The 22,719-nt window shown below is 35.0% G+C and overlaps 1 protein-coding gene across 2 annotated transcripts; it reads left to right on the forward strand.

Moving 5' to 3' along the window:
- Nucleotides 1-1,755: 1,755 nt before the first annotated feature.
- LOC144980933 (uncharacterized) lies at nucleotides 1,756-18,362 on the forward strand. 2 transcript variants are annotated; one of them, XM_078928900.1, is made up of 6 exons: nucleotides 1,756-1,883; nucleotides 7,507-7,673; nucleotides 9,856-9,964; nucleotides 10,528-10,615; nucleotides 14,884-15,075; nucleotides 16,995-18,362. In XM_078928900.1, the coding sequence occupies exons 2-6, from the start codon at nucleotides 7,544-7,546 to the stop codon at nucleotides 17,115-17,117; spliced, it is 642 nt and encodes a 213-aa protein (XP_078785026.1). In that variant the 5' UTR covers nucleotides 1,756-1,883; nucleotides 7,507-7,543; the 3' UTR covers nucleotides 17,118-18,362. The 2 variants fall into 2 exon arrangements, with proteins under 2 accessions (XP_078785026.1, XP_078785027.1); XM_078928901.1 differs by lacking the exon at nucleotides 1,756-1,883 and adding an exon at nucleotides 4,828-6,112.
- Nucleotides 18,363-22,719: the final 4,357 nt, after the last annotated feature.

The following is a 22,719-nucleotide window of genomic DNA, read 5'->3' on the forward strand; positions in this document are numbered from 1 at the left end:
CCTCCAATCCCACACTTTAATTCATCGATCTGCTGTCCCACCCATTATCTTCCCCTCTTGATCCCATTGTTCGTTTCCCAACTTATTCTTCTCCTCCTCCTCCATCTCCTCCTCCTCCGGTCACCACTTGGTCGATCTCCGCTACAACCCCCCCCCCCTCTCTCTCTCTCTCTCTGTCTCTCTCTCTCTCTCTCGCTCTCTCTCTCTCGCTCTCTCTCTCTCTCTCTCTCTCTCTCTCTCTCTCTCTCTCTCTCCCCAACTTTTTAAAAACCCAACTTATATCCTTTCCCCTGGGTTTCTCTGAGTACCGTTTTAGAAAGTTTCAAAAAGCAAGGTCAATTTTATTTTTATTTTTTACATTCAATGTCATACAAGCGTGGCAATTCATTGGAACTTGCCATCATGCTCTAACTGTAAGGATTGAAGCTCTTTATCTAATGTAATTTTGAATGAGTTCAATGTATGAGAATTTTTAGCTTCGAATTACAAATAATTCCAACTGATACCCAAGAAAACGGTTGTCGTCTTCGCCGATACCATGATACAAGAAATGAATGTGTTTTTTTTTTCGTTGTTTGAAATTTGACGTTTACTTGTGACGGCGTGTTATATGCAGTTCTGACATTTGTAAAGTGCTTATGTGCACCACACATAGATCTAGATCTAGACTAGTAAAAAAAAAAATTTAAAAGGGAGAAGAGAATACAACAAACGAAATGCAATTTTCGGGCAAATTTCTTTCTTTCACTAATTTTCTATCCCGGGGACAACCATACCCTAGATGCAAAAAATAATGTACAATTATAGTCCGTTCCACAACCCGCGCGCACACATTCACGTGAATACCTTCACAACCTTCTGATGGATATTAATGATAAATGGCTCGAACACTAGAATTGTCAGTGACATAAAGCTGATTTTTAAAAAAAAATGGTAACAGTACCATACTTCCAGGGATTTTTCTTCTTTACGATATATACTCACTTCATTTCTTGTTATTATCAATATTAGTGCCTGCTCCACTCATTTTCACCTTTAAAGGGTTATACTACATAAAACTTACATGGAATCTGGTGTCTGGTGTCTTGCGCGACCATTATAAGTCGTCTTGCTCAACAGATAGTCAGAGATTATGTCTTTGTGAAAGACATTTCTCCTCGCCCTATCGAAGACGGGTGTAAACATTCGGAGTACCCCCCCCCCCCCCCCCCCCCCCCACCCCTGTTTTAAAAAGTAATCAATGTCTTTTGTATAAACACCTAACGGACTGCTTGTGTCGTCCAATATATTATTATATTTCCGTTGTCCAACGGGGAAGAGATAAATTGTTAATTTGGTGTGAATATTTTCCCCAGGAGAAAGAGAATTAGCTCACCATTACTGTAAACATTTTAAAAGTTTGAGTCATGTTTTATGGCAAACGATGATAGGATCAAAGGAATTTGACATTGTGAGAAAACTGATTGGTCTATCACTATCGGTCGTAATGTCACTTAAATTATAAGCCGGCATGCAAAAAATCTTGGCACCACATTTCGTAACTTTGGAGGAATTAGCGATATTCCGTGCGCACGGGACTTGGAACGGACTAAAGAACATGTGGGCCATAGGAGTGTCAATGTCCATATTAATATTATTAATTTTCTACATTGACAAAATGAATTTGGCAAAGATGGTTTCTAAGAAGAAATCAATATGGCATCATTCTTTGTTTACTACTCCAAAGGGAAATAATGCTTGATTACTTTTCTCTTAGTACCTAAAATTGCGCCAATATTAGGACAGCATTAGATTAATAATTAATAATTAGAATAAAGAATTTTTATCTAAAAGCTTACGACTCAAGAAAGACAAATTCAAATCAAGACACAAACTAGAAAGAAGTAAAGGCATTGATAAGAATTAAAAGTTGCTATGATGATAACATTTAGTCATTTAATGTGTTGTAACTTATTAAAAATATTTAAAATTTTCTCTCTATCTAAAAATCTAACCTAACATAAACTAAGTGAAAATTTAGACCCTACAGAGTTTACGATTATATATAATTATGACTATGATACAATACAATGAAAGTTTCTCTGATGATAATGAAATGATCATCAAACTCGTACAAATGCTCATAATAGGAAAGTGTCTCCTCTCTCTCTCTCTCTCTCTCTCTCTCTCTCTCTCTCTCTCTCTCTCTCTCTCTCTCTCTCTCTCTCTCTCCTCTTCCCCCTCGCTATCTCAAACTCTTGGTAACGTTTTCATGTCATGCCATAATCCTTACACTACACTAAGCGTCTATCTATTCCCAGCAGTTTGTCAGATGGTGGCGTTTTTATGCACCTCCGTTGGAGGTGTACAAAAACGCACCGTTTTTATGCACCTCCGTTGGCGGTGATGGTAAATTAATGAAAATGTTGCTGCATACGTCCATGAGGTTTTACTAGTTTTAGATTATAGTTTAGCTAGGCACTTTGATAAAATTTTCAAACTCAAAATATCTTGATTGATTTGACTCAGTCAGAGGGATGGGACTTGAAAAAAACATAAAATTTGATACCTTATTTGTTTCTCTACGACCTACGGTTCCAGAGTTATTTATATTTTTCTACTGAAATTTTTTGTCAATATTACAGAGAGAATCTGTGATCTCACCGCTGCCTCATCAAAACCAGCATCTCGCGGCGATCGGGAAATTTTGAGTTTTGCAGTCAAATGGCCCACTTATTGTTTTCAGTAATTTTGTTTCAATTTAAAAAATAAATGGCAAGTGTTAGATATCATTTTAAAGGTCAGAAAATAAGCTTTATTTTCATATATAAATCATTTTCATGTATGGAAAGTATGGAAAAAAATTAAGGATAAATGAAAATGGAAAAAAAATATGAGGTTTTTGTCCTAAAAAGTGGGGTTGGTGGCGGGAAAAATAAAATAATGAGCGAGTGTATCAATTTTGATGAAATTTGGCAGAGATATTCTTCAATTAATTGTCTATCGATGTATGAAGTATAATTAAAATGTATCCATAATTTAAAAAGTTCTTATAATTCAAAAAATTATAAATTTTTATTACATGAGCTTTCTGAGAAATACAATCAGGAATTAAGAATGAAATACACCGTTAGAAAGCTTGTTTGGTGCCAGTTATAATGATACCAAAATTAGTCACATAGGTTCACAAATAACGCCATGGTGACCACACAGTAAAGGGTCAAAAATAAAGTTCCAAAAAACGAGTTTCATCTTACAGTGAGCCTAGCGGCGGCCACTGGACTGGAGTTATCAAAGTGCCTAGTTTAGCACGCTGCTTAGTGATTACCGATGTACGTTTATACAATGATAATAAATTAAAGAATAACAATAATTTTAAAAAATCAAAAGTAAAAAGAAACATACACACAAATACTGATCTCAAATAAATAATAATAATAATGGTTATGGTATAGATTTATAGTGCGCCAAACATCCTATCATCAGGTGGGCTCTGGGCGCATAACATAGATTAAGCCCTAACACAGTACACGAACAATGCTCATTATACACATAATCAAAAGAAAGCCTGTCGGAATAAGATTGTCTTCAATCAATGCTTGAATTCCTCTAGTGAAGATGAAGAACGTATCTCTAGTGGTAGTAAATTCCACAACCGTGGACCAGAATGCTGAAAGATGCGTTCACCAGCCTTCACTCGACAGCGGGATGTTTTCAATTTGAGGTCGTTCGTTGATCGAAGCGATCGCTGTGGGTTATACCGTTCAACGAGGTTTGAGAGATATGCTGGTGACGAGCCCTCCAGGCATTTGAAAACGATAGTTGAAGATTTATATTTAATCCGCTGGTCCACTGGCAGCCAATGCAGCTGCTGTAGTAATTCGGGAGCTGTAGTTTTCCTGTCTTTCTGCAGTACAACGCGGGCTGCCATGTTCTGTATTTGAGTTTGTTTATTTTGTCCTTTGTGAGACCAACAAACAGTGCATTGCAGTAGTCCATTTTCGGGAATATCAAAGATGTTACCAATTTGTTGCAAGTTTCCCTATTAATAAATGGTCTGATTGTTCTGATATTTCTTAGAATGCAGATAGCACTTGTTCTCACGTTGTTAATATGTCTGTTCATAGACAGATCACTCTCTAAGGTGATGCCGAGATCTTTTGCTGATGTTGTGAGTTGTATTTTGTCATTATCGTTGATTGTCAGTGCCAGTGTTATTGGATCTATCTTATTATTGGAACTAGCAATGAATAAGGCTTCAGTCTTGTCCCCATTTAATTTTAATCTATTTGCAGACATCCATCTCATCACATGGTTGATGCATTGTTCGTAAACAGTTATCTTTGAAACTATATCGGATTGCAAACACATGCTATATATCTGGGTATCGTCGGCGTACGTATGGTAAGCGAGAGAATGTTGCTCTAAGATTCTCACAACAGGGGAAGTGTAAAGTACAAAAAGGACTGGACCTAAAACGGATCCTTGAGGTACACCAAAATGAAGGTCACGCTCTGACGAAGTAAAAATAAAATTTTTTAGAAAATTAAAATCAGTTTTATAAAAACATGATAAAAAGTTTTTGAAAAAAAAAAAAGAAAGAAAGAAAAAAAACAAAAACAAAAATGATGTCTTTCTCAATAAAGTAAACTTTTTAAAAAAATATGTCTACAATGGGAATCGAACCCAGTACTTTCAAGGTTAGAGTCTGACAGCTTGTCCACGGCGCTACGGAGCCACCTGACTGTTCATCACATTTAATAAGATCTCTCTAAAACATTATTTTACCTTCAATGCAACTTCTATTTTTTGGTTTTATATTTCGATTTTTTTAATTATTATTATTTTAATATAAATTTATTAACAAAAACATCCTACAGATGTCACAATATAACTTTCTCCATGTCCAAATACAGAAACACTATCGCTGATGAAATTGGGTGGGATGCACATGCGTGACGGAGGTGTATAAAAACGGTCCGTTAAGATACACCGTCAACGGAGGTGCATAAAAACACTACGTTGTCAGATAACTGAATCTTTAATCTTTAACCAAAATGAGAGTTTTGAACAAAAAAAAATTCCCCATTCACCATTGCATTTTGCATGATATAAGAGAGAAAAACCAACCTTGAACAGAACAATAGGTACTTTCGTAAAAACTTAGTCCTGCCGAGCTGTGTAATTTTACCAATGTTTTGTTAGCAGATGTTTTATCTGTCATCTGCTTTTTTTGCGGCCGCAAATATCAGGGCGATCCGCAAATTTTGGCAAATTTCCCAAAATTGGCAAATCGTGGCAAATTTTGGGAAAATTGGCAAATCGCGTGGCAAATTTTGGGAAAAAAAAAGAAACGAAAACAAAATTACGAGAAAAAAAAGCGAAACTTGAGAAATGTTGCAGCTTTGCCTGGGCCCAAACCAAGGGAAGCTACTCTCTATGGATAATGATCCTTTAAAATCTTTGTAACAACGCTATTCACAGTCATTTCATTAAATTAATAAATGCAGCCTCCTTAAATGTAATAAATTGTCTTTTATATATATATTTTTCTGTATCGCATGTTAATTTTTACTGAAACGCTTAGTTCTCCTCGGCAAATTTTTGGGCAAATTTTGGTCTTTTTGGCAAATTTCTTGGCAAATTTTGGGGTTTCTTTTGGCAAATTTTAGTTCCCAATTTGGCAAAAAATGCAGATGACAGTTTTATGTTGATCAAGAGAAATAGCAGATTTTTAAAAAATGTTTAAGAAATTCTAAAAACGTTGCCAAATAAAGGGAGACCTTTCACAATTTCCTTGAGGTAGCTTCAGTTTATATTTTAACCATGAATTCTTTGTGAGACGTTTATTTATTCAATTTGTCAATTTTTAGTAGCATATGGAACAAACCTTGATTGATTGGTACAAGTTTAAAATTTCCTAATATGACCATTGTTTTGGTTCTCCACTGCCATTTTGTCGTTGAAGTATTGAAAGGTATTGTAGGACGGTTCTAGGATTTTTTTCTATTAAGGTTAGCTCAATGTCCGAGGGTTTTTTCCTTTTAGGGTTAGTCATAGGTCGTAGTAATGGTCCTAGGGATTTTGTTTTTCCTATAATGGTTAGTTCAAGGAATACTTGGGTTGTAGAGAGGTAAGTCTTTATATGATAGTGGCATCAGTGGCTGGTTTAGTTAAATAACTTGAGAAATCACAATATTTTTGGAGAAATAAAGGCTGTTACTACTACTCATCTATTTTAACTCTTATACTACTCAATGTATTGTGGGGGTCCCGATAGCTCAGTTGGTAGAGCACTCACTTCACATGCAAAGGGACCAAGATCGATCCCGGGTGCAGTTGAGATTTTTTCTGACTCCCTGTCCACCCAGCAGTGAATGGGTAGCTGAGTCTTTTAGATTTGTCAGAAAGTACTTTGCTATAGAATAGCTTTCTATCCAAAGGATTGCATGCAATGGCTATTGTCCATTTGATGCTATAGAGACCGGGATAAACTCCGCATCCATGGGCCCAATGGCTCTGAAGGACTTTTTTTGGGTTTTTTTACTGTATTGTGGAAATTAACATAGAGTGAGTTAAATCTTTTGAGCCATTAGCTGTGATTGGTCCGGTAGGGCAGCAAAATTACATATTGTCTGTATAGAGCAATTGATCAACCATAATCCCACTGCCCATGTAAATTGATTGTAGTAAATGTGCTCTGCTACACTTTCTATAACAACAAGCAAACTAAATAAAGCACACTGATATGAGATGATACTATCTACAACTCAGTAAGATTTTAGATAAGCCCTGTGTCACAACTCAGTAGGCTACTCAGACGTTTCATAAATGATGACAATGTTTCACAGGACTTTGTTAAAACTATTGAGAGCATTCCATAGTGGAGGTGTAGTATTGAAGAAGGCTTTGTGACAAAATATAAATTTATGATTGGAAACTTGGCTGCTGCTGATCTTAAATTAGGTTGATAATATTGATTTGCATTAAGTTGTGAAATATGCAAGTGCCGAGTCATTCATTTTGGAAGTGCACATAGGCAGTAATACTCAGTCTGAATGAGTTGGTCAATTTATTTGAGGAAGAAGAATAAACAACTAAAAACAGTAAAACAGCACAATTATTTAAAATCAATCCATCATTTTACCAGCAGCCAATGCAATCCTTGAATAAATGGTGTTTTGTAGTTAGTTTTTGAAGACAAGGTTATTATTAATCATTTTAATTGGTTGAATCTGTTTTGACTTTTTGAAGTGGATAGCTCAATTATTTGGTCAATAGATCATAATCCTATTTTTATTTTTTTTAATTTAAAAATATTTTTTATTCACATTAGGTCTTTGTAGATCTAGCTGACTCTGCTGTTGTTACAAAATCTTTAAAAATTCTGATAGTACTAAAATTGCTTGGAGTTTCAGGAACATTGACAGAATTGAATGTTGAAAAAGAAAGAGACCAAGATTTCTAATGTTTATTACAACAACAAAAAAATACAATGACAATTTTTTTTTGACTTGTGTTTCACAGGATCTTAGGACAAGACAAGAAAAAAATATAATTGAAGATGAATAAGTTAAGAGGTGCTTTTATTGTGTTTGAAGGCTGTGATAAAAGTGGGAAATCTACACAGTGTGCAAAATTATTTGAACGTCTTACCAAAGATGGCAAAGATGTTCAACTTTTAAAATTTCCTGGTGAGTTTTAGATGCAAATTTTTATTTCTGTTTTTATCTGAACTTACAAATATTGAGTTATACAGTGGAGTCCAGATATAATAAACTTCCTTAAAATAAACTTTTCGTCAAGTCCTGAGTTTTACCTCTTTTATAAGCCAATTATTCAAAGTCTGGCACGAATCGATCCTGTTAAGGTAAATGTTCTCTGCCATAGCGGATCTCTTTCCCTCCCTCATTGGGCCAACCCCCATCCTTCTGTCCCACCTCCACAAAAAAACAACAAAATGTGAAGAGTGCTAAATGACAAGACTATGCAAACATCATTGATAAAGTGTTATGCACTCCTTGGACTTATACCCATCACTCATTTTAACTTGAAGAATCGTTTTACTTGACAATGGATAAGATAAATCATTCTTAAGACTAACCTTTTTACTGGTCCTGAGGAGTTTGTCTTTAGGGACTCCACTGTACGACAATTATACTTTCTTTATTTTTTTTCTTCTCATTATGCTAAGTTCTCTAAATCCTTTGGTTTATACACTCGAGTATGGTTTAATTGAACTGGTTCGAATGACCAGAATTTTATCCTTATTATTCTTTTTTATCATTCCATTCCTTCCTCAAACTAATTTCATGCACCTAATGTAAAAATATTAAATTCAACTTTTTTAATGCGTCCAGTGATTTCGACCACTGATGATTTACTGACATTGACAGTTCTGTATGTATTTAATGTGTGTATTTATCTACCAAGGGAAAAGGCACACACTGACAATATTTACTTCATTGGTATAAATCAGGCTGATATATCAAAAATCAAAATTACCCTTTAAAAAACACATTAAATATAGTCCTCTATAATACAAATTAGACAGTTTAAAACTTTTGATCCCCATCTAATTTGGACAGTCATCTTTACTCATCCAAATATAGCTTATATAATTTAGTCAGTTGGTATATTTGAAGAGGAAGAATTTTGTCTTCTTTATTTCAATTTTTTTGGGGGGCTCTATACAGTAAAATTACTTTAAACCGAAAGAAGCTAAACCGAAAAATACCTTAAACCGCAAAGAATTTAATAAATTGTACTAGTTTCTTCATTATCTTTGTACTAATTCTTACGATGAACCGAAATACTTCTAAGTCAGGACTTTCTTTAAACCGAAACAACTTGAGAGCACCTTCCCTTTTTCTCTCTCTCTCTCTCTCTCTCTCTCTATTTTTCTTCAAAAATTCGGGAAGGTGGCCACACGTAATAATGCCCGGCTATATTAAACACTTCAATCACTGCACTTGGGCTTAGCCAACACCACAATCGCACAGATTGGAAAAGGAAGACAACGGGTGCCAGGCAGGCGAAAAATGAGGAAAGAGAGGGAGTTGGGGGAGTAGAATCATGTAAGCGAGATGTTCTCGCTCGTGTTGATGCTTTGGAATTGACTGGATTTTCAACACAATAAGGGGGGGGGGGTGGCATACATTGACATGCCATTTCATTTCCACTTTGTTTAAATGTGTGTGTGTGTGTGAAAGGGGCTGAGGGGGAGGTTCTATGTAGGCCTTTGAACCTAATGACTTTTCAACAAAAGGGGTGTGTGTAGTAGACAGCTTAGCATTGACACGCCTTTTCATTTCCATTTCACGTCACCTCTGAGTAGCTGCGCACCATTCATTATCAATTATCGCACAGGAACTTTCGATCTTATTTTAGCTTTACATTTTACTAAAAGATGTCTTAAAGAAAGCAATGTGCTTACACGTTGGAGTTTAAAATCAGAATACTATGTGAAGTCGACGAAAGAAAAAAGTTGATCAAGACGGAGATATGTAACAAAACACGGCATCCCGAGCTCAACTCTTTCAACAATTTTGAATGGAATACGAAAACCCCCAAAAATATTTTTAAAACACATCCAAAAAAAAAAAAAATAAATAAATATAATAAAAAATAAAAAATTATTTTTAAAATGGTTACGAAGACGGCATTTATTCAACAACTCCATTTAAGGGGAAACCCATGATACGATTAAATGAGCGAATTCCTTAAATAGTTACTACCCTTGAAAAACATCGCAAAACGGGAACTTGCTTTAAACCGAAATGGTTTAGAAGGTCCCCAAAATTTCGGTTTAAAGTAATTCTACTGTATTTCACTTTATTTTCTCCTTTTCACTGATCACTTTTTTTCTGTTTTCAGACCGCACCACAACTATTGGGAAGATGATTGATAATTATTTACGACAGACACAAGACTTAGATGATCACACTGTTCATCTTCTTTTCTCAGCAAACAGATGGGAAGTCTTGTAAGGTTTTTCTATTTTTCATTTAAAATGGCCATCATATAATCGATGTTTGGGAGTGACTTTCATCATTAATTTTATTTATTTATTTTTAAAAATCTATAGATCAATGTGGTGGATGTTAAATGTTCATCCGGTACATAATACTGGGATTTCTAAATGATACATGTTCCCGTTAGCATGCAAAATATTTGAAAAGTGTGCAGGTATGGGTAGGAAGGATAAGGGGGAAAGGGACAATTGAGGGAGATGACGTAGAATACCATGATTTCTTGAACGAACATGATTACAGCCCTGTGTGTCCTACCATAAATCAATAAAATACAAAGTAAGTCGTGCAGGATAGGCAGGCACTGATGTTGGTTTGTAAAAAAAAATAGTAGAAAATTATGATGAAGAATGCCAAAGAAAAAGATAAACTGCAAGCAAATTTACAATGATAAAATTCATCCTTTTATTAAATTTGTTGGCAGTGAATAGGTTATTAGCAATAACAAATAGTTCTTACTATGATTATTTGGTGGATTGATAGAACATATATGTCTTTTTCTCTTTATTCCCTTTAGTCAGGAAATGAAGAAATCATTGGAGAAAGGCACAACACTTATTGTCGATCGTTACGCATATTCTGGAGTCGCATTCACAGCAGCCAAAGTAAGCAAATTGTTATTTAGCTTTCTAACCCCTTCCCCCCCCCCTCTTCCCCTTCTCTCTCTCTCTCTCTCTCTCTCTCTCTCTCTCTCTCTCTCTCTCTTTCTATCTATCTTTCTCTCAAACACACACTAACTTTCTTTCATTGAATATAGAATTGTACCTAAATTCAAAGGTTCAAGTTAAATTTTATTCAACTTTTGCAGTTTTTCTTTTTTAAAGTTTCTATGGCAGTATGATGTTTAATAGAGAAATCTTTGCACCATGATTTGAAATATTATTAGAATTCATCAATGTACTTTCCCTTCATTTCAGAAGATCTGTACTTACCTTTGCTTTACAACGTGAATTAAAGTCAAGGAAGTTTTTACTACATTATGTGTTAGGAAATGTCAACTGGCTTGATGTGCAAATGTTAGCATTAACTCTTGACCATGCAAGAACATTATTGTTATCATTTGTTATAAGCCTATAAATATTTTACTAATGTGGGTCCTTCTTACTTACAAAACCTCATTGAAGTCTATGCATCTAGTCGTGTCCAAAGATCATCAGAATCTCTTTTAGTGAAAGAAATATACTGATTTAATAGTTTTCACCAAATGGCTTTTAACTGTACAGCTCCATGCCAGTGGAACTCTCAGTTTTAGAACAGACATAAAAAATGTAGGCAATATATTAACTACTAAGCACAGAATTTGACAATGTTGGCAAACAGTTGCACAAAACTCAAGTAGGCAAGATATGCTTGGCTCCTGTATTTTCATAATATCAACACCTTGCAAAGGACCCTCAGTTTAATACATAATAATAATAATAATAATAATAATAAAAACAAAATAATAATAATAATAATAAATTTCTATAGCGCCTAAGTATCCACCCAAAAATGCGCTGCAGCACTTTACAATTAACTCATACGCACACACATACACACATACAAAACAGGCATCACAAATATGTATATATAGAAAAAAGTATACATCACTCATAAAATGCCTTATGATGCTTCTTAAATGCTAGAATACTAGGAGCAGATTTTGTTCTAAAACTGAGGTGTGTGAATAGAGTTGTGATGTTGAGCTGCTTGCTTCTTGTCACCTTTGTGTTGTTATATGAAAGAGTTGTAATCCCTGTGTAATATATCAAGAGTTCGTTGTTCAAATGATGATGTTCTGTTATCTGTATTCAGGGGCCGTGCTTTGGCTTTTAAATTGCTAGGTAGGATTTTTAAGTCTGATAATCTGCTGGACACCATGTATTAGGGACAATTCTCAAGCACCACAAACTGTTAGAAGACGCCGCCCACTCTCTTGATAGACGCATTGCTACACAGCCAGACACATATCTTACAAGTTTAGGGAAACTAGTAGTTCTTGGAAGGAATATCTAGAGATACAAGAAAAAATAGAATTCCAGTGCTGCCTTGTTTTTGCAGAGACAAATAGCGACAGAATAGAATATAACAACAAAGAGACTTTCAAATCTCATGCACGAGCCACTCACCCTCAGGGATGGTCCTATTGCCTCTGAATTGGACAGAATACTTAACCAGCACCGCATTACACCACAGGCTTACCACAGCAGGTCATTCATTGGCAACCACTGCCACAAATATTTACAAGAAAAAGTCTACACGCAACTCACACTTACAATTATCCAACAAACAAAGAATTGCACCCACGACCCACTCATCATTGACGACGCATGCAGTGTTGGATTAATTTTCGACAATATAAACAAGGCCTATAGTCATGTGCACAACTTTATTTCACACACAAAACCGATCAAAGCAGACACAATCCAATATATTCAAAGTGCAATAAAACATTACATGGATACATACAGAAAATATTTTCCAAACAAAATAATCCCAAAACAACACCTTGTATACCACTGCATACCACACATCACTCAATATAAGTTTGGACTTCTTGGAGAACAAAGCACAGAGAGCTGTCACCAAACATCAGCAAAATTGGAAAAAAGAGCATCCGGCATTATCAATGATATGGATAAAATGCGATTTGTCATCAACGCAATGCAGTTAAAGACCAGCCCCAAACTACACTGACGTGTTTGAATGCTTGTAGCGGATATATTTTTGCTGAGGACTTATACGTTTTTTGTAGAAGTAGAAGTATTTACATCTTGTCTTTATAATACATAAAATTCAGGCATACGTTTTTTATGAGTAGAAGTATTTACATCTTGTCTTTATAATACATAAAATTCAGGCAAATCCATAGCAACGTGTACGTTCCGATAGTGATGTCGTTTCTTCTTCTCTTTACTAGCCTATCCTGCTTCTTTGGTTTGTGATTGTATTTTTGACAGGGGATATTCTTCTGCCTGTTTGTTCTTTGTTATTTATAATTTAGCTTATGATATCTTTAGGTTATGATTTTGATTTACATTTGTACTATTTTTGTTAGATTGCTTGTTTTTTTGTTTCAGCGGTCTCTCATATAGCCTCAATTGTGTTGGAAGAGACCTAAAGCAACAAACAAACAAAAAAAATAGCAACGTTTTTTTTCTCTAATTTTTGAAGTGTTGCACCCACTATATTTTTTATGTAATTTGTTACCGTTCATTGATAACTTATATTGAGAAATCTAGTAATACTATGAAAAAATAAAAAACACACAGTAAAAGTAGAAAATATAACTTTTATACCAAGTAGTGATATTTCAACTCATTCAATATGGGTGTCTTACGGTTGAATTGAGCGAAACGGCAATCCCCGTTAGGTAAATTCCTCTTGGTGATTGACCGCTCACCGTGACCGGGTCAGCAGGTGTCAGGAATGGGATACCGTCTCAACTAAACTGTTATCGTTATGTACGCTGTGCTGTCCCCGCGTTTTTTTGCCATTTCAAGCACCAAAAATTTGCCGCTTGTTTTACAAAAATCAAACAATTAAAATATGTACGGTAAAAAAAAATTGACACAAATTGGGCATTTTGTAGAATATTGATATCACAACTTGTCAACATGAATTTATTTACATTTTGAATAGTTTGAAATAATATTATAATAATAATAATTATCGCCATAGTAAGTAAGTAATTAAAAAACAAGGAAATAATCAAAATATTTTATTAACTATTTAGCTTCTTAAAATTTGGGAAATCAAAGTGAACAATCGCATAAAAAATCAAAATTTGAAAAACTAATTAAGGAGAGGAAAAAAATAACAATTCACAAGGAAAGTGAAAGAGAAACAAAATCCATTTTCCCATGGGGGCACATTAAATTTGTATTCTCTACTTACTCTCCAATTTTGAGCATTATTATTATTGCTTTATATTTTTAAAAACATGGAAAAAAATCATGAAAAAACAAAGCTTGGGATCTCCAATAGCCTAGGCTAGGCCATAGAGGTGGGAGGCTAGGCCTAGAAATGTTTGTCTGTTATTTAGTGCCAATTTTGGATGCTAGCATTGAAAGTCGCCGACTTTTCACAATTTTTCATTGCTTTTGTTTGTTTTTTAAAACAAAAAATCGTCAATTTAGCCTAAAAACGGCGAAAATTGCGGCTTTTTGCGGCCATGAAAAACTGCGGGGACAGGTTGTGTACTCCACTTGTAAAAATATTTGGTGATTTTTAAAAATCGTGCTGCACCATATTAGTTTGTGGCTGGGGAATAATAGCTTATGTCTCCCTTAGATTTTCATGTTTCAAATGATTTTTAAAAATTTCCATCAACTCAGATTAACCGGTCTAGTTTTAGTGATGGTACTAGATCAAAGTGTACCAATATTTGCAGGTCTGATAACCCAAATTGTTATAGAATCATTGTTGTAATGGAAGTACCTACTCTCAAACCAACGCAAAATATTCTCCATTACAACTGTTAAACAAAGCTCATTTTTTGTGTTTAGATATCAGATTTGTTAATATGCCCATGTGGAACTCAATATCATTTCATAATGGATGTTTTTTTTTTGTTTTTTTTTAGTTCGCTTTACGACAATATTAATTTATATCCTCTTTGAGTCCTTCATTTTCCCCAAAAGTGTACATTTTACTTTAAAAAATTTCTTCAAAATGTCTGATAATTGTTTATAATACAGGAAAATTTTATTTGAAATTGTTGGTGTAAAGCTCTGAAAACGTTTTGTTATATTAATTTTCTAATAATAATGATGATTAGCCTGTTGGCCTGAATTTGAAATTTGAATAAAAAATAGAGAAGAGGTTTAGAGTAGAGGAAGGATATGGAATAATATGAATATAAATATAAGTTGATGTTCAACTTTATTGTCAGGGTCTTGATGTGGACTGGTGTAAAACTCCAGATTCGGGTTTGCTCAAACCAGACGCTGTTTTCTACATGACTGTCAATGATCAGGTGGCCAGTCAAAGATCAGACTTTGGAGGGGAGAGATATGAAAAGGTGGAATTTCAGAACAAAGTTGGAAAGTTATTCCAGGATCTGAAGGATCCCTCTTATTGGAAGGTAAGTAAATTATCAATAAATACCAGTTTACCTAAATTTGAAATATAAAAGTTGTGAGGCTTGGATAGAATAAGTAAATTTGACTGAAAGCTGTCATGGGTATTGGCATATCCTGATAACTTTCAACAGGAATAGTTTGTCTGGTACAGTCCATTTTATCATGTTGGGATGGCTTTGGGCTACTCAATCAGTTTTGAATGTACACTGCAAATGATTTCATACAATAATTCCTATTCTAACCTAAACATTTTTAACCCTTAACCCACAAACCTCGCATTAAGTGATCTTTTGATATGCCAGGCCATCCTCACAAAAATGCCAGCATAGCATTGAACTCATTTGGAAGGTGAATTACATAAAGTATGATGGCATCGAGTTTTGGGAGTTATGTTCTTTGATTCAATGGACGCTGAGCTTGCTGAGTGAATTATATTTAGATTGAAAAACGTCAATATGATCACGTTTTAGTATTTAAAAAAAATTTACTTTGTTTACAATTTGTCTGAACAGAGCATTTCCTGAAATGGAATTTGACTCAGATATTAATGTTTATTGGCATGATTGAGCAAATATTTCTACGAAACTGATATACTTCGGCGAAGCTTAGATTATTCAGATTGGGTTTGGAAGGTTTTAGAAGGGGATGAATCCATAAATCCTTGAGAATGTTCATGGACTTTGATGCTACTCAAATAGGTGTAAAGAACATTGTTGTTGTTTCTAAGAAAGTGCATGAAAATAATGAAACTTGATCATAAATTACCACGTTCTCCAGAGACGTCTCATGTTTTTCCTCTTACATTGTTGCATTATAACAACTATAAAACAAAAATAAAAGCAAAACAGTAGTTCTTTTCAATACCAAATTTAAGCATTTATTTATCGTTTTCCATGATAAAACACCATTTTTCCCTTTTTTTTTTTTTTGCAATAGGAAGGGGTATTTAATATCAGGCAAATCTAAAATTTTGCATATCTATTTTTGTTTGAATTGACTGCTGCAAATCGGACTCGAGTCTGAATAGTTTCCTGTGGCTATTCGGACTCAAATGCGCATGTGCAATCAACAGATTATTCATTCAGAAACAGTCTGAATAGTCTCCCGAGGCAGTATGGTTTTTATTTGTTTTTTAAAAAAGTATTTTTATTATTAATGATTACATGAAATAAATGCAGATCAAAATTACCATTTTAGCAACTAACAGGTAGTCTAAACCCGCTTTATTTGACGAGAAATACAAAATCATTGATCAATGGGAAGTCCAGCTAGAAAATAAAAAGAAAAGAGTTAAAACTCTTCAAACATAACAAAAGTCATCAAAATAACGTAAAAATGAAAAGCTTTTCTAATAACATATCATGATGTCCAAATAAAATCACGACAAAAATCAATAATTTAAAAATTACTTATTCTGATTGTTTGAGACAGGCAACAATTCCAAAGTTGGGGTATGAGATTTGTCAGTTAAATATGGGCAAAACAGAATTTCTTTTGAACTCTTTCTATTTCTTTATCAGTGCCACCCTCTGCCCACTGCCCAAATTGTGTCGAGTCTGAATAGTTTCCTGTCAGTTAAATATGGGCAAAACAGAATTTCTTCTGAACTCTTTCTATTTCTTTATCAGTGCCACCCTCTGCCTACTGCCCAACCTTTGTATTAAAACATATTATGAGGAACATTCCTGATTATTTTCACAATGCATTCATTCATCCATCTACCTTCGTGGGTTTATTTTGCCTTTTTTTAAATTAGACAAATTGGCTGAGGATTGACAGATCTAAGGTAAACATAACAGTGGAAAAGGGAGGGAGGGGGTGGATGTATTATTAAAGGATTGTTGTGTAACCCTTAATGATAAGTAAAAACATTGGTTTTCATTTCATTCTCTCCAATTATCCTTTCCAATATTTGTTTCAGGTTGTGGATGGAAATGACTCCATTGAAGCAATACACAACAATATCTACAATATGGCTCTGAGCATGATTGACCAAGCACAAAAAGCACCCATCTCTCTTTTGTGGACCAAAGATTCTAACTGATGAAATTATCATTTGATTTTTAAAAATTTCGTCTCATGCAGTAAATGGGGGGGGGGGGGGGGGGGGGGGGGGAACAAAGCTGGTTGAACAGAAAATTCAAGGGATAAAGTCATTGAATAAATACCGATCTGTTTTGATATGAGAATAGTGACCGATAATCATGTTAAAATCAAGGGTTGTTGCTAATTGATGAGTACCATTGTTGTCTATTATCACTGCAACGTTCCTTATGCCTTGTTTGTTTGTTTGTTTTCAAGGGTTTTACGGCGCTTGCAACACATTTAGGTTATATCAGCGCCAGTAAAAAGGAAGAAAATGGGATAGTAAAAAGTTCTAGAACTAGAATTACAATTAGCACCTGAGAAAAAGTAAGACAAAGGGGAATGGGAAGAAATAGGGATCAGATGTAGATTCCAAGAGCATACCACCAATGTACTCAGTTTGAGATCACCTATAAGTCTCATCCGGACACAAGCACAAAATCCAACACAGAGGAATACACTCAAATGCTTACATTATACATTAAAAATTACAAATATAATAATACATAACAGAGAGATGATTTACAAGGAAAAAAATATCATCTTCCAAAACAATAACTATGCATTTGACTGTTTCCCTCTCAGCCAGGACTCCGACGAGGGCCATGAAAAAAACCATCTCATTCCAAGACAAAGACAGAAAGCTTGTTGGATAAAATTTAAGGGGATAGAAGACACAGTATGTACCTGCCTGCCCGCTATGGGAGGTCAGGATCCCCACCCAGTCCTTATGCCTTAAAAGTAAATTGTATATTCCAGTTTCCCAATGATTAACAGTCAGAGTTCCATGTTTTCATCAAGAGATTTGCATACCATGTTGTGTTCATATATTTTTGCTCTATTTATACTATTGCAATATTTAATTCTGGTCTATTACTTGTAATAAAGAATTAACTACCTTTGAAATGCATTCTTACGTGATATATTAATAGAAATGATAATAATAATAATGATAATTTTGTATAAAGTTAAGTGAACTGACGTTATGTTGTAATAGCTCTGAAAACAATAACAGCTTCTTTCACTTTATTATTTTCTTTTGAAAAATCAATTGTTTCTCAAAATATCAGTCTATATTTGATCTTATTGTGGTTAATACCTAGTTATTTTTTGCTATTAATTAATATGGCAAGATGTAGATATAATTTTTAAGTGCTTGTGAATTTTGATGCGATTAAATAAACATTTCAGTATTCAAAACTCATCAGCAGTATTGCATGGATTTGATTTTAATTAAAATCAAAACTAGATGTGAGCATCTGTGCTTTTCTGCGGTATTATCATATTGGCACTTGATTTTTATTATTTATTTTTAGTTTCGCCAAATGGGTTCTGGCACTGATTACGGTCAAAACAATGTCAATACACATTGGAGAGTGAAAGCATAACTGGTATAGGTACCCTTTGTAAACGTGATTTTTCTCAGGCACTGGTCTGGGCATTGCACTGTCATGTAATCACGGGTCTCACCACGCCTTCTTTTGCCCCCATCTTGAAAACCTTGGATTAACGACACCTCTGGATAACAACATAACTTTCTGGTCCTGGGCGATGTCATTATCCAGGGGTTGCACAGTATTTGTGTATTGTGTGTATCTTTCTCCACTACATGTGTGTCTCTGCAGTATAATACACGCAGACACACACTCCATCGCCGTTTTGCAGGAAAGACACTCCTCTGCTTATTCTTATCACTTTGCAATCAATTAGTTCAGTGCCACACGCTGTGGTTGGCTACAGCGGTAAATGAATGTTGTGATACAGCAATTACACACACACACACACCCTTGAAACAAATTGATAAAGTAAATACAGTGGAACCTCCCGATTACGACACCTCTGAATAGCGACAACCTCCTGATAACGACATTGAACCATGGTCCCGATTTTTTTTCTATTTAAGATCAGTAAAAAAAACTCCAAATAACGACGCCCTTTTTGATAAAGCCTCTGAATAATGACATCATTTTGGCGATTTTCGGCAGTTTTTGTAGATATCTGATACTAAAAATACCGAGTATGAGTACTCAAAGTTTATAAAAACGATTCTTGAACCAATGAGAACGCAGCTTTTTTTGACGAATCTTGGCTGATATGCATTAATAAAAACCAAGGTATAAATGAAAGTAAGCAAGTAAACACAAAATCTTGGAAAATGTGATATGTGGTGATAGAAGTAGTAGTAGTAGTAATAATAATAGTAGTAGTAGCAGTAGTACTAGTAGTAGTGTTTTTGTGGAAGGAGGAGGAGGAATTTTATCAAATCGCAGCGTCCAAATTACCTGTTTTTGTTTGTTTTAAAGGGTTTTACAGCGCTTGTGACACATCTATCTCATATCAGCGCCAGTAAAAAGGAAGAAAATTGGATAGTAAAAAACATTCTAGATTTACAATTGAAATGACAAGAAAAAGTAAGACAAAGGGGAATGGTTTAAATAGGGAACAGATGTAGATTCCAGGAGCACACTATCAGTGTACTCAGTTCAGATCACCTAAAAGTCTCATCCAGACACACGCACAAGAACCCTGTAAGAGGAATACACTACAATGTTTTGTTTGTTTTGTCAATGTTAATATAAACTGGTCCCGCGGCCTTACCAAGCCCACTTTGTCCGCCATCTTGGAAACCTCTAAATAACGACACCTCCGGATAACGACATAAAAACTCGGTCCCGTGGCATGTCATTATCGGGAGGTTCCACTGTAATAATAAAGTGCCCTTTATTCATCCTCATGCGGAAATTTGTCGTAGGATTTATTCAAAAGGAAGACTGGAATAACCCAGGTATCTGCTGCAAATTGAGCTAGGAAGAGGTGGCTTGCTGATGGCTACATAACACAGTGGAAATTCGAACTTTGTATCATTTGGGTAAAAAGCAAAGGCCATACTGCCCCTCCCCCTCCTCCAACGTTTTTGCATGTCCCGAAGAGTTCGAGGAAACTGTGCTGGAGTGTAGGTATATATATTTACAAATGCAGCTTCCAAGAAAATCATCCTCTGTTACTTTTATGTCCTATTATTGTTTTTAATTTTGAATATACAGTAAAATTACTTTAAACCGAAAGAAGCTAAACCGAAAAATACCTTAAACCGCAAAGAATTTAATAAATTGTACGAGTTTCTTCATTATCTTTGTACTAATTCTTACGATGAACCGAAATACTTCTAAGCAGGACTTTCCTTAAACGGAAACAACTTGAGAGCACCTTCCCTTTTTCTCTCTATATTTTTCTCCAAAAATTCGGGAAGGAGGCCACGCGTAATAATGCCCGGCGATATTAAACAGAGCGTAAGTATAAGATGAGGGTGATGGGTGGGGTGGAGGCAAACACTTCAATCACTGCACTTGGGCTTGGCCAACACCACAATCGCACAGACTGGGAAAGGAAGACAGCGGGTGACTGACAGGCGAAAAATGAGGAAAGAGGGGAGTTGGGGTGTAGAATAACGCAAGCGAAATGCTTTCGCTCGTGTGTTGATGCTTTGGAATTGACTGGATTTTCAACACGACGATAAGGAGGGGGGGGGGGGGGGGGGGTAGACAACTTACCATTGAAATGCCATTTCATTTCCACTTTGTTTAAATGTGTGTGTGGGGGGGGGGGGAGGTTCTATGTAATTAGGCCTTTGAACCTAATGGCTTTTCAACAAAAGAGGGATGTGTAGTAGACAGCTTAGCATTGACACGCCTTTTCATTTCCATTTCACTTCACCTCTGAGTAGTTGCGCATCATTCATTATCAATTATCACACAAGAACTTTCGATCTTATTTTAGCTTTGCATTTTACTAAAAGTTGTCTAAAAGAAAGCACTGTGCTTACACGTTTGAGTTTAAAATCAAAATACTATGTGAAGTCGATGAAAAAAAAGTTGATCAAGACGGAGATATGTAAATTACACGGCATCCCGAACTCAACTCTTTCAACAATTTTGAATTGAAAACGAAAACCCCCAAAAATATTTTTAAAACACACAAAAATTTTTTTTTTTTAAAATTAATGGTTACGAAGACGACATTTATTCAACAACTCCATTTAAGGGGAAACCCATGATACGATTAAATGAGCAAATTCCTTAAATAGTTACTACCCTTGAAAAACATTGCAACACGGGAACTTACTTTAAACCAAAATGTCTTTAAACCGAAATGGTTTAGAAGGTCCCCAAAATTTCGGTTTAAAGTAATTCTACTGTATTGTAGTTTGTAAACATTTGAATGTATCCTTCATTGTGCTTGGGTGGGACATTTAGGTTATGTCAAACGAGGCACATTGATGGATTGCTCAAGAAATCTTCTGTTCACTATTTGAACCAGTCCCCTTTGTCTTACTTTTTCTTTTGTGCTTTTAATTTCAGTTCTTCAACTTTTCCAAGAATAAAATGAAACAACTGTCAAATTAATTTCTATTTATTGCATTAAAAATGACATAAAAATCACCAGTTTCAAAAAGATGGATTGATAGATACATAAATATGCAATGATAGAAATACATGAAGTGCTCACTCTTGCTTTTCCACAAATTAAATAAAAAATAAATAAAATTCCCTTTACGCATTCCCAGTGAAAATTTTTCTTTCGGTCTATTCCAAGTTCCAAGTGTAGACTGAAATAACCCAGGTGTCAGTCACAGCGTAGTGCTGCAAAATAAGCAAGGGCGAGGTGACTTGCGATAAAAGCTACACAGCCTGGTGGGGATTTGAACATGGGGCCTTTTGGGTACAAAGGAAAGACCATATCACAGTGGCACGCTGCTCATTCTCTTAAAAAGAAAGTAGGTAAACTGAAATCTTAAAATTAAAATTAAAGAATACTATTAATGGTAATTTAAAATGTAAACATATTAAACAATCTTATTAACAACTTTCATGTAAGCAGGAGGGGAAAACAAATTCTCAATACACAATGTTCAGAAATCTTGATCAAAGATGACTTGAAATAAAGGACAAATGGAAATGCCTGTACTTTTTGCTTATGCTTTGTTGTTTGAGATTTTACGGTTTTACAATGCTTATGGCACTTAGATCATTTTGCACTAGTAAAATGGAAGATTACGGAATGATCATAGAAATAGATGCTCACAAGAAAAAGTGCGATACTAAGGGACTTCTAATAGGGACAGGTAAATTCCAGGCCCAACCTATCCATGCAATTGTCATCCAGACATTGATATCAGATTTCTACCACGGGTGGTACACTCAGATAGTTTCAAAGAGAACCTATGTTAAATAATTTTGAAATGTATATTATACAGAGATATGATTTAAACTGAAAAAAAAAATTACCTCCTACAAAAAGACATTTATTATCATTATCGGACCGTTTCCACCCAAATAAAAGAGGCAAGGTGGGACCTGGACAAGTCTTATACAAGAACAAAAACTATGGAAAGGGCAAATCTCTAAGAAAAGAAAAATAGCTGGACTAATATGGTTCCCTTTCATCTACCTAAAAATCTGTCTACCCACTGCAAACGTAGCATAAAGCTAAAAGTCAAGAGCATAATGTGAACATTAAACAAGCAATCAACAAATAGTCACTTAATATGAAGTTTCATGGCA

This window comes from Berghia stephanieae, chromosome 10, assembly GCF_034508935.2.
Source record: "Berghia stephanieae isolate SIO BIC M18660-M18661 chromosome 10, UCSD_Bste_1.3, whole genome shotgun sequence".
NCBI lineage: Eukaryota > Metazoa > Mollusca > Gastropoda > Nudibranchia > Aeolidiidae > Berghia > Berghia stephanieae.